Source organism: Myxine glutinosa, chromosome 14, assembly GCF_964187855.1.
Source record: "Myxine glutinosa chromosome 14, kmMyxGlut1.1, whole genome shotgun sequence".
Lineage (NCBI taxonomy): Eukaryota > Metazoa > Chordata > Myxini > Myxiniformes > Myxinidae > Myxine > Myxine glutinosa.
This window is the reverse complement of record NC_136274.1, coordinates 34,972,134-34,984,816: the sequence shown is the minus strand read 5'-3', so window position 1 is coordinate 34,984,816 and position 12,683 is coordinate 34,972,134. Positions and strand designations below refer to the sequence as shown.

Below are 12,683 nucleotides of genomic sequence, written 5' to 3'. Positions count from 1 at the left end.
GAATAAGGTGTGGTCTAGTGGTTAGGATTCGACGCTCTCACCGCCGCGGCCCCTCGTACCTCTGGCCCCCGCAACTATATCTATATATATATATATACAGATATATATTGTTGCGGATCCCGGGTCGGTAAACCCGTGGCTAAACCCGTGGTCGACGGGTTGCTAAGCAACTCCAATCGCCAATCTCCCAGCCACGCACCGAAGAGTTTGCTGGTCAATGAATCCCAAATACCTTCGAGACATGCGGCCGAAGAAATCGGGGATTGAACCCTCGCTTCCACACACCTTATGGCGTGCCGAACGGATTGCACAGTGTGGGAAGCGGCGTTACCTTGCGTGATTGATGGGCCTGATTCAAGCTAAATTCGGTTTCGGATGATGCTAGGCCAATGGAGAAAAGGACGATACGAGCAGGTTTGAAAGGAACAAAATGTACAGCCTTGTATTTATAAGGCAAAGAGAAGGAGACGGAGGGGGCAGTCTTATCAATCCTTACCTACCTAATCCTGACAGGTGCCTTCACACACACAGGGAATGACACACAGGTTAATTATTGTACTGGGAAACGTGCAGATGATGTGGTCTGGCAGTTCCCGCACGAAGCTTGCAGGAGCTCCACAGGACAAACCGCCGCTTCGAAGTCCGCACGAACGATGACCCAACTCGGATGGATTTCAGCGCAGGAAGGAAGATGAACCAGCACGTCGGACAGCCAGCTTCAAGATTAATGCCCAGAGAGATGAACGCCAAGAGAGAGAGAGAGAGAGACTGAATGACGATGGGCATTGGCCTATATCGAGTGGGATGTTCTTCTCGAAGGTTCTACGGCTTCCCATTGGCCGAGGTTGGTCACGTGCTGTCATTCAGCCCTGCCTCCCTATATAGTCTAGTAGGAAGACTAGGTCCCCCTGCACCCCCCGGAGATATACTTCTAATCAGTGTTTCTAGATTGGAAAAAATGTGTAGAAAATGACTAGCTATGGCCCCAAGCTGAAAAAATGTCCCACATACCATTGTTATGCAAATTACTGCTGCCATTATCAAAAAAACGATTTTTGACATATCTCAGCCAATATTGCAGATAATTGAAAAATGAAGGTGTCTAGACCCATGTTTTGAAGGGCATAGATCATGATAGAACTATTCATAACATGATTACATGTGTCTATGGTATACTAGTATGCTAATTAGTGCTTTATTTACAAAATAATCACAGTTTTACGAAATAATAGACTCATATTAAGGTCCGTCTACACAGACGTTAACACAAAGTTTTATTTTTCTAAATATTACAACTGTCAAAATAGTCCTAGCACTCAATGTGACCACTCTTCTCTTGCTTGTTTTAGATAAACATCATTAGCATTAGTGATTCTACACTGAGTCAGTCATCATCATTTTCATCGAAATCGTCAGAGTCAAACTCTTCTTCTCCTTCCTCTTCCTCCTCCTCTTCGTGCTCTCCTGTGTTCAGAAGATCCACCAGTGAGGTTGGTAGGATGGGACCACTGGACCACATTGGTTTCAACAGTCCTTCATCAGTCCTTATCCATCCTTGCTCCTCATAAGGTTTTGGCTTTTCGATGATAGGTTGATCGGCTCTTTTGTACAATGCTACGCGGTGGTTCACACGCTGGATGTGCGGCTTCAGGGCAGACTGGCATGGAGGAAGGCGAGCCAGATCAACCTTGGACTTGGATGTGAGGGTCTTGTCCTCTCCCACCATTTTTCGTAGCAGCTTGGCACGGACAATGTCCACTGATGACTCGCGACTCTGGCCGTACATCACACAGGTGAATTTTTCTAACTGCCTCTCCACCTCAGGGTTGGCATCCCAGTTGTCACCCAGTTCACCGAATGCCCTGTGAAACCTGGGATTCTTCTCCAGCTTTTTCAAGGGCCCGACTTTTCCCTTCCCTTTGAAGGCACTGGTGCAGTCTTCTCCGCTGAACACATAGTACCCCAGGAGAGTGGCACAGTAGTCCTCTCCCAGGGATTCTGCCAGCTCAGAGACGTTGACAAGTTGGCGATGCTTCCCTGACCCTGTATCCAGGTACACCGTCAGCTTGATGTTGTGGGCATGGTGGAGCAGGATCAGGAGGATGTCTGTGTCCGGTGTTCTGACTACAGCGTTCTTGTATCCGATGGTAGCAGCATGATGGAGGTACAGAACCACCCTGGTATCAGTCTCTTCCTGGTTGCTGTAGATCGTGGGGAGTTCACGTACCTCGACCTGAAACACAAAAAGGCACCGCATTTCAATCACCAGTCACTGCCAGTTTCAGATCTAGACAAACATCACAGGTAATCACCTTTTTTTCAGGAAAAATTACAAATTGAATCGCCATTCACGAAGGGCTTTCAATTTTACCTTGCCATTCGTTGAGGCAAGTTGGTGGGCCTTCCCCTCCACGATCAGCACAGCCATCTCTGTTCTCTCCAGCCTGGTAGCTGCCTCTTGTCCACTCCACACTTTCAGAAGAAGCTGGCACATCTGCTTTTTGTTGTCGTCATTTGCAAGGAACATTTTGAAGTCATATGGCTTCCTGGTTGCTGGTCCAGCCAGAATGATCTTCTCTGAGCTGCCCCGCCTCAGCCTTTCCTGCGCTTTGATTGACTCAGGATGGTATGCCCAGTTGCAGAGGTGAAACCCCCTAGCCCAGGCACAGGCTGCAGGCCACAGCTTCCGATGTATCTGATGAAGAGCCAGATGTAGTACTCTTGCATCGTAGTGGCATAGACTGTGTCATTCTCTGCTGGCGGTGTGAATGATGAGCCTTCAGGGAACTTCGGGCCAACGCGAGTAAAGTGCAAGGGTGGGAGAGTTTTTGGTGTGTCGACCTTCAGGCTACGCTGTTGTGACCTATTGATGGTAGGTAGCATTCGGTCCTTGCTGCTCTCGAACCCGGGCTTGACCTCCTGCACCATGATTCCTCCAGCACTGTTTACAATGTTGCTGCCGTGCACACTGGTAGTGGTTTTATTCAAGTTGTCCCACTCACAGTGGAATACAAGGTTGCCCTCTCCTGTCACAATTTGTGGTGTACGATAAGTTGAGACTTCATCCAGGACCTTGGCGAGAGCAGTTTCCAACTCCAAGGCGAAATCGTAGCTCTCAGAGTGTCCAAGCCTGTGTAGTATTGTGGTGAGCTGTTTGCTTCGGAACAGGTGCCTTACAGTCACACAGAGGAGAATGTGCTTTGGTAACTTCCATTTTCCATCTGACACTGCACGGCACAGATCTTGTCCAATGGAGAAGACCAGACGCTTCACCTTTTCTGTCTCGATGCCCTCCTTGCCAGTCATTAGCACGCTGAGAAAGCGGACAAGGTCTGGAGGTAGGATGTCTTCAGGATTGAGCTCCATGTCTTCAGCTGTTGGTGGCCATGGTTGGTCTTTACACTCTCTGAAAGCCTGTAGAATACCCTGGCGAAGTTGGAGGGCAACATTTTGGTTCTTGTTTGTGCTTCCGAGTGTGAATGCTCGTGCGAGAGCATTGGAAACTGTTATGTTTGAGCTGTGCACAAGCCAGAAAGAAATGACATCACATTTGTCATGATCAACCTTCATGAAGTGGATATGCTCCTTGATTGGGTCATTCTGTAGGCGTTTCAGTAGTTTCTCTGACCGATAATTTGAGTTCTCATATCCATTCAGTTTCAGTTCCTCGACATAGAGCAAGCGCAAGGAAGAAAGCTGTAGAACTTTATTCTGCTGGATGACCTGGGTTTGAATGTGTTCCAGTACTGAGTTGAATGCCTTTTCATGGGCGGCTGACATGCAAGCCTGCTCCTTTGGTGCTTCGGCTCTGTGAATCGCACGCTCATAGTTGTAGAATGCTGTGCGGAAAGCTTTAAAACATGACGGATGGTGTTTGGCCTCACATGCAAAGAGGTCTTTGTTTTTCACCTTTCGATGGAGTCGATAGAGACCCATTTTCTCAGCCCGTGTTTCGATTTGCTCCCATGCATTTTCTTTGTTTTTAAAGGATGGGAAGGTTGTAGGCCTCTCAGTATTGCGATGAGCATCTTTGGTCTCAACTTTCTCACAAAATATACACTCTGGCGGGAAGATGGGTTCAGCAGAACCTCCTGGTTTACGAGGAGAGTGATGCCATGATGAGGTTGATGGCCCTGGTTCTGTATCATCTCCCAGACGATGAAAGTGGCGGACAAAGTGCTTATAACACTTGCTGTGATATCCTACTCTTTCTAGGTCATCAGGAAGAGTTGCCGGGATCTGATCACATACTGATTGCATACGACATGGGGAGTCATGCGGTTGGTTGAGACGTCTATCCCGGATCTTTTGAAGCAGTTGCAGTTTTTCTGAAGCAGATCCTTTAATTTTACGGAGGGGCGTGAAATCCCCATGATCAGACATGGATGGTACATGAAGGATGCATGTAGGAGGAGAGCTTTGGGCTGCAGGTTCTACACTCCGTTTTCTTTTGGGCATGCTTGCTGTCGATGTCTACCATCACTGTTAAATGACAAATAAGAAATCACGAATGATGTTAAAAGTGCCTGTGAAAGGAGGCTCTGAGTTTTCAGTGAGGTAACAGAGGTTCTGAGTCATGTTCTACACTAGGGTACTTTTTAGCTGACTAAACCATGTTTAGTGGCATCAAAAGTGCTAATAGCTAAAACATCTAAATTCTTCCACACTAACGTTAGCTATCTAGGCCAATGAAACATTGTGCTAAGTTACTGTAGCTAGCTCAGCTGTCGTGCCTCTTTCTGGTTCAATTCATATACAGAAGTCAACAGATATGTCTCATGTTTGGCATTAACAAAAGTTTAAGTTACACCGACATTAGGAACATACTGTACATAGATGAGGCTAGCTTTAACGTTAGCTAACATGGTGCTAGCTGGCTCAGCTGTTATTCTGCCTGTTTATGATTTCATGCAGAAACTGAAGTCAAGAGTGTGAGTAACATTATAGTTAGCATCTTACCTGGCTAGATTGGAGGATGAATACCAAGAACAACACACAGATGGAATGGAAGACTGAACTTTCAACTGAGGTATTCAATAACATCAACGTTACCAATTGATACGAGCGCGCGACATTACCAATTGATACGAGCGCGCGAGCGCGCATGTTACATGGATGGAAATGTAAAATGGCAGCTATAGCAGCACTAATTTGGATCTCTAGTCTGTCATTTCTGCACTGTGATTGGATAACATAAAAAAATATGTTTGGGAGTTAACAGCAGGAGTTGGTAGATTTTACGTGGGCTGGGTGAGAAACCTTTAAATAAGCAAGTGAAAATCTCTCGCAATACAAAGTCAATGGTGGGAAGAAAAGTTGAGTGGTACCAATGTTACTGCCAATGTCCCGCCCCTATGCAAGACTCAGGAGCATCTTGTTGACATTTAACCTTGAAAATACCTGGGTTTAGACCCCTTATGTACCATGTTAAGTTATCTGCAGTATTAACGTATCCTTATCATTTGTAAAACTGATTATTTTGTAATTACAGCATTAATATGCATACTAGTATACCATAGACACATGTAATCATGTTATGAATAGTTCTATCATGATCTATGCCCTTCAAAACATGGGTCTAGACACCTTCATTTTTCAATTATCTGCAATATTGGCTGAGATATGTCAAAAATCGTTTTTTTGATAATGGCAGCAGTAATTTGCATAAAAATGGTATGTGGGACATTTTTTCAGCTTGGGGCCATAGCTAGTCATTTTCTACACATTTTTTCCAATCTAGAAACACTGATTAGAAGTATATCTCCGGGGGGTGCAGGGGGACCTAGTCTTCCTACTAGACTAATAGGAAAGTCTCATTCCTCCTTCCCTCTTTCATTTGGGGAGGTTTTACAACCCACCATTGGTCGCCTGCCATTGACGTGTCCCCGACCCCTCATTGGTCGCTTGTTGGTGCATTGTTGCCTGCTGGTTACCTGTCATTGGTCGCTTGTTGGTCACATGGCCTGTTCTTTTAACCATGCCTCCCTGCACTTGAAAACGTCTTCCCTCAACCACACGGAGGTTTGAAATCCTGCCTAACTCAACACATATTGGTGTGGATTATTACACAATGGGAAGGGAGCTAATCTTTACATTTAATAAGAAATAACTAACTACTGCAGGCTACATATTGTCGTGCAATTAACTATAGGGGGTTTGCCTTTATGGCAAAACCGCAACAATATATGTGTATATATTTTCTTGGGTAAAATGCCTGCTAGGGGCATAGAAAAGGCTCCTTTATATGAGGGTACGTGCCGTGTGGCAAAGTATAGAAAAGAATAGACATTCCACAGCTTGTAGAAAATGCCAAACAATACAAAACAAGCGTTACGCCTAGGTCCCCCGTCGGTGAAGTGATGTGAGTTGACAAAGTGGAAGACGCAGAAAACATGGAAGAGTCGATAATATTTGCGAGTGGGTTGGAGACACACCCACACACCAGATTAGAAGTTAGTAGTTCGTTTATTTTTCAAGATATTCCGCTCACAAAGTTCAGACATATATGGTGGCGGCCATCTTGGATTTTGACGTGGCGACCCAATTTTCAATAGCATTCTTCCTTATGCCTAGATACAGTCGCGCACCAGATTAGAAGTGAGTAGTTGGTTTATTTTTCAAGATATTCCGCTCACAAGGTTCAGACATATATGGTGGCGGCCATCTTGGATTTTGACGTGGCGACCCAATTTTCAATAGCGTTCTTCCTTATGCTTAGATACAATAGCGCACCAGATTAGAAGTGAGTTGTTGGTTTATTTTTCAAGATATTCTGCTCACAAGGTTCAGACATATATGGTGGCGGCCATCTTGGATTTTGATGTGGCGACCCAATTTTCAATAGCGTTCTTCCTTATGCCTAGATACACCCACACACCAGATTAGAAGTTGGTAGTTCATTTATTTTTCAAGATATTCCGCTCACAAGGTTCAGACATTTACTTTTCAAGATATCACGCTCACAAGGTTTAGATATGGTGACAGCCATCTTGGATTTTGACGTGGCGACCTAATTTTCAATAGGGTTCTTCCATATGCCTAGTTGCACCCACACACCAAATTATGATTCGGTCCTTCGCTTACTTTTATAAAGATACTAGCTGAGGTACCCGGCTTCGCCCGGGTTGAATAAGAATAATACAAATATATGATGAAAAGAACATGTATATTTTAGAGCAATATCACAGTACATTTCCTACATGACGTTTTTTCAATTTTCAATTTCTCAAAACCTCTGCGTATGCAACATTTCTGGTTTTCTTACTTGGTGCCAAGACATAAAGATTGCTTGGTTTTCCAACCCTCGAGCAGCCCACATACAGCTGGCCATGGGCAAACACTTGTTCTGTGAAGTTCAGGCCTACAACCTTCATTGATTGCCCCTGCGCCAGAAATATGTCTTGAAATATTCCTGAAATAAGTTGTTGACCTTTTGGCCTATGTTAACCTTAAAAAATAATTGGTGGTTTAATTCAGTGATCTGATGTGCAAATCCTCTTCAAATTTCAAGTCAATTAGATGAAAATTGACGATTTTAGAAATTTGGCCCATATTGATATTTTCACCTTTAGACCTCAAAAATAATTGGTGGTTGAATTAGGTGACCCGATATGCAAATCCTATCCAAATTTCAAGTCAATTGGATGAAAATGTAGGATTTTAAAAACTTCACCTTAAGTTGTTGACCTTTGGCCTATGTTTACTTTTTGGCCTATGCTGACCTCAAAAAGAATTGGTGGGTCAATTTCAGTGACCTGATATGCAAATCCTCTTCACATTTCAAGTCAATCAGATGAAAGTTGAGGATTTTAGAAATTTGAAATTGTTGTTGACTTTTGGCCTATATTGCTCTTTTGGCCTATGGTGATCTCAAAAATAGTTGTTGGTTGAATTCAGTTTGCTGATATGTAAATCCCATTCAAATTTCAAGTGAATCGGATGAAAATTGAGGATTTTAGAAACTAAAAAAAAAAGTGGTTGACCTTTGGCCTACGTTTACCTTTTGGCCGACGCCGATCTCAAAAATAGTTGGTGGTTTAATTCAGTAAGCCGATATGTAAATCCTATTCAAAGTTCAAGTCAATAGGATGAAAATTAAGGATTTTAGAATTGAGGCTGATGACTGTTGAGAAACTCAGTTGGGAGGTTTACTGCCTGATCTGCATGTCACTTTGTCAAGAGAATCATAATTTCTTTCATGACCGGGCAGCGAACGTCATTATGTGCGACATTACGTCACTCCTACGGACGTGAAAACATTTGTTTTCCTTAAAAATATATTTAAAATAAATAAAATAGTACATAAATTAACAATAAAAGAAGCTAAAAAACAATTTAAAATACAATAAAAAGCACATTAAAAATATATAAATATGTACGTACAGTATACTGTACGTACTCGCAACCGCTGATTCGCATTCAAAACAGAGGCGACGTACAGTATTCCTTTACTGTGTCTGTGTTAGCCATGGGTCCGAAGAAGGATAATGCTCGTGTTTCCAAGCGTAATGTGGTTACGATGGACGATAAGGTAAATCTGATTAAAAGGTATGGAAAAGGTGGAAAAGTGCCGGTGATAGCGCATAGACCTTATCACGAATCGGAACCGCAATGCGCCATGGGATCGGAAAGGGGCAATAGCGCCGCCACAAACTACACCATGGAATTGCAGCTGGCCCGGTTTTTTAAACCATTGATATTAAAATAAAAAGTAGCCTATAACCACCGGAATTTTATGCTGATTCCGAATCTGTGTCTAAAACTTTTCTCCGATGTGTAGTTCTTGAGTTATAAGCGGACATCCAGACAGACAGACACTCCTCCTTTATATATAGAGATTGCAGTGCATGTATGCACGTACGCACGCCACGCACGGACGGACGGAAGCATGCACGGACGCACACACGGACGGAGGGTAAAACCATAGTCCCCCTTTCGCTCCGTGGTGCGACGGGGGACAATAAGGGGCATTCAAAAAAATCTCATGTGGATGTTGGACTACCCTTGTGTTCTGAGGAGGAAGCAAGTAATGCTCTAGAAAATTTCATATAAAGGTGTGCCAATTTGATTCAAACACCTGCATGAAGAAGTAAATGTATTTTATTTGCCAGATGTAGGGTGCCCCTTTATATGAACTTTTCTAGAGCATTGTACAGAACAAACAGTTATTGACGGATTCGGACGAAACTTGGTCGACAGGTTGGGTGTGTAACAACGAAGCATTGATTCTATTTTTGTGAAGATCCAAATCTGGGTATGGATACGAGAGTTTTTATTATTACTTAAGTGATTCATCATCATTGACAGGTGGGGCCAAAAACGATATATAGCATGATATCTCAAAAAGTTGTGGCCGAGTTCTGACAAAACAAGGTGAGTGAGTTGCTTCGGTGACGAGAATAAGCCGATTTTATTTTGGTTCAGTTCCAGATCTAGATATGGCCTATCAGTAGGATACAACACATAAATTGTTCAGCCAAGCTGTTAGCGCTCTACCATATGCCGTTCTAGTTTCACCTGCTTTTGCTGCAAGTCGGTTATGGGAAATTCTACTAAATGAAAATATGGCAATACATGAAAGTGTTAGGGAGCAAGGCTGCATGAAATCCCTTGTCCTCTTAATTTGTCATGATCTCCTCTTTGACCGAAAGTTGTGAGATTGCTATTGGCAGGATCCTCCAAGGCAAGATAAGCTTTCACGGATAAAGAGAGGACATTTTATGAAAAGATAGATGGCGCTGTGTACTCGTATAAAAAATCTGAGGATAAAAGCATTGGAGTTGAATAAGATTATGTTGTTGCATTCTCACGCTTCTGTGCATTGTTGGAACATATTGGTGACAGAATCTTGTCCAAACGTTCATTGAAAGCAAATTTATTTAGTCATGACGAGTAATATTCTTCATTGACTTGCTTTTGACATCTCTTGGAACCAAGCAGTGAATTATTTACATATTTTATCATCCTTGGGAAATGAAATGAAAGTTGGGGAGAGTACTGATTTGTTGTTGGTGAAGGTTGTGGATTACATAGCCATCACTAATTAAACATAATCATTTGCAAGGAAATCTCTTTGAATCTGACTTTGTTGCCTTTTTTGTATACAGCATTAAGGCTTGTGGAAGAGATAGAACACAGAACAAATTAGGATGCAACAGAACAAAGGGAACAGCAGAAATGGAGGTTGCAAACAGGGGTTGAGGGACAAAATAAACGGTGACTGACAACATGATGCCGGTAAGGATGAGGGTGGTGGGGGGGGGGGGGCAGGGGGATGAGGTGGTTGAGGTGGTTGACAATGTTAGAAAAGATCATGGTTTTGGATGGGGGATGATCTGAGATGGTGGTGAACAGCTGTATTTAAGACCTTATTGTCAAATTATATTGAAGAGAGTGTGGAAGATGGTTTCACAGGAAGGAAAAAAGAGGAACGATTTTGGGAGTTGGGAAATGGTGGCAGATCCTGGATTTTTGGAATTTCTCGAGAAAGGGGTTGCTGGTGCACCACGTGCGCCGTCGTGCAGAGACTTCAGTGGGACAAAGCACATCGAGGGTAGAGGGGGAAAGACAAGAAAAGAGGTGGATGAAGCCATAGAGACCACCGACCTGTCTGCGATGGCAAAGTAATAGTGATGGCCATCGACTCGGCTTCATCACAGGAGATTCCAATGGTCTTCGAGGCCTTGGTTTCTGTGGCTTCAATCTGAGAAAGTTGTGAAGTAGGGACTTCAGCCCAAAGAGGAGAGCAGATGAAGTCCTTGTTGATGGAAAAAAATTCAGATATGCCAAGGAAGGACTTTGCGCAACGGAGGATGCCCAGAGACTGGCTTTGGAGACCAACTTTGAAATGTTGTTTGTGCAAGAAAGATCATGGCCGAGTGTGAAACCCAAACAGTTGAGTGACTGATCTTATTTTCGAGGGTTGTTCAGAAAGTAGATGGGACGGTTTGTCATACGGTCCTTTCCGAGAGAGAGCGACTGAGAGTGTGGGATTTATTGGGATTGAAAGACACATTCCAAGTCTTTGATAAACTTGTGATTTTATCAAGGTCTGAAGAGAGGGAAGAGGTTGCAGCTATCAGCAAATAGGAAAATGAAATCTCCCCCGGAATTGCTGAATCTATGGGCTGAGAACTCTCCCATCTCAGCCAGATCTGTGGTCTCTCTGTCTTCTCCCGCCACCTTTCTAGTCTTGCACCCTCTACTCTTTTCGTGCTTTGTGTCCCCTTGTATATCTTGTAGATTTAACAAGGCAGCAACACAACTATCGAGGACACCTCTTCGCGCTGGTTGTTTCCCCCAACGCAAGTCGGGGGCCAAATCTTCTCCATTCTTCCTTGCTGATTGGATTCGTCAGGGCAGCGCGATCATGGTCAGATTGCTGATCGGTCTCCAAGGACCGGCTGATCGGTTTCTTCTCTCTCTCTTTCTCTTTCTCTTTCTCTTTCTCTCTCTCTCTCTCTCTCTCTCTCTCTCTCTCTCTCTCTCTCTCTCTCTCTCTTTCTCTTTCTCTTTCTCTTTCTCTTTCTCTTTCTCTATCTCTTTCTCTTTCTCTTTCTCTTTCTCTTTCTCTTTCTCTTTCTCTTTCTCTTTCTCTTTCTCTCTCTATTTCTCTCTATTTCTCTTTCTCTCTCTATTTCTCTCTATTTCTCTCTATTTCTCTCTCTCTTGTGGCCCTGACTTGGTGAAGGTGGTGGTACACCATCCTGGATGTGGGGGGTCTCTGGGTCGCTCCTGCGAGATCAATCGGCTGTCTCCGTGCTGCGGGCTTGTTCAAGAGAACTGTCCGGAGCTAAACAACAACAACAACAACGCAACGCCAGATTTTTGAGGAGGGACACAAGTTTAAGAGTTCATTCTTCAGGTTGGTCCGATGTTGTTTTCTGGCTCTCCTGGGAGTGGACACATTTGTTGTGGACATTTTTGAAAGTACTGACATTGTCTTCGGTTGGATTTGCTTTCTGCAAGGAGAAGGAATGAGTTTCAAGGAAACTGCCTCACCAGAGGATTCAGTATACCATGGGTGGGAGGATGGGTATGATAACTGAAGCCGAAATGGGATAAATCTGTGCAAAATGGAGATCAGATTTCTGTGAAAGAATTCTCACACTGAGTTAATATCAGTGGTGGTAGATATAGGAGACCAGTCCTGAACTACATAGTGCAGCGGCATAGCAAACCAATTGTGCATTTTCTGATGGAAGCACCAAATTTGGCAGAATGATAGAATATTATATGGAGAACATTTTCAGATATGGAACCACTTTGGAATTCACCCCAATGTGGCCGCCATATTGGATTTCAAAATGGCGGCTTAAAAATCTTTAATTACAAATATTTCTGGTTCTATACCAGCTACAGCCTTGATTTTAGTGTCTGGATGTACAAACTTGAGGTCAAGGAATTGAATGGTTCTACTTAGAAGTTGATTTACTGACGCCATATTGGATTTCAAGATGGCGGAAATTGATTTACTGACGCCATATTGGATTCCAAGATGGCGGCTTCCGAAAATCTGCTGACCGATATCTCTGGTTCTATGCCAGCTAGATACTTGATTCTGGTGTCTAGATGTACATTTCTGAGGTCAATGAATTGAATGGTTGTATTGAAATATGTTTTAATGCACATAAGCAACTGATAATCCCATATTACGTACATTGTATACACATGTTCAGCAAGAG

At 43.4% G+C, this 12,683-nt stretch overlaps 2 protein-coding genes across 3 annotated transcripts in view; one reads left to right on the top strand and one right to left on the bottom strand.

Annotated features, from left to right (window-relative positions):
• LOC137418387 (la-related protein 1-like) overlaps positions 1-12,683 on the top strand; it is a 169,794-nt gene that overhangs the window by 83,913 nt on the left and 73,198 nt on the right. The window lies entirely within an intron of this gene.
• On the bottom strand, positions 1,182-2,603 carry LOC144888892 (uncharacterized). Its single transcript, XM_078768554.1, has 2 exons — positions 2,372-2,603; positions 1,182-2,233 (listed from the first exon to the last, which is right to left on the bottom strand). The coding sequence occupies exons 1-2, from the start codon at positions 2,525-2,527 to the stop codon at positions 1,385-1,387; spliced, it is 1,005 nt and encodes a 334-aa protein (XP_078624680.1). The 5' UTR covers positions 2,528-2,603; the 3' UTR covers positions 1,182-1,384.

What these genes read in the sequence shown, in the direction of transcription:
- LOC144888892 (XM_078768554.1), bottom strand. Translation starts at nt 2,527, where the DNA reads ATGTTCCTTGCAAATGACGACAACAAAAAGCAGATGTGCCAGCTTCTT. An exon ending in TTGCCTCAACGAATGGCAAG is followed by an intron (nt 2,234 to 2,371) that starts GTAAAATTGAAA and finishes TTTGTGTTTCAG; the next exon opens with GTCGAGGTACGTGAACTCCC.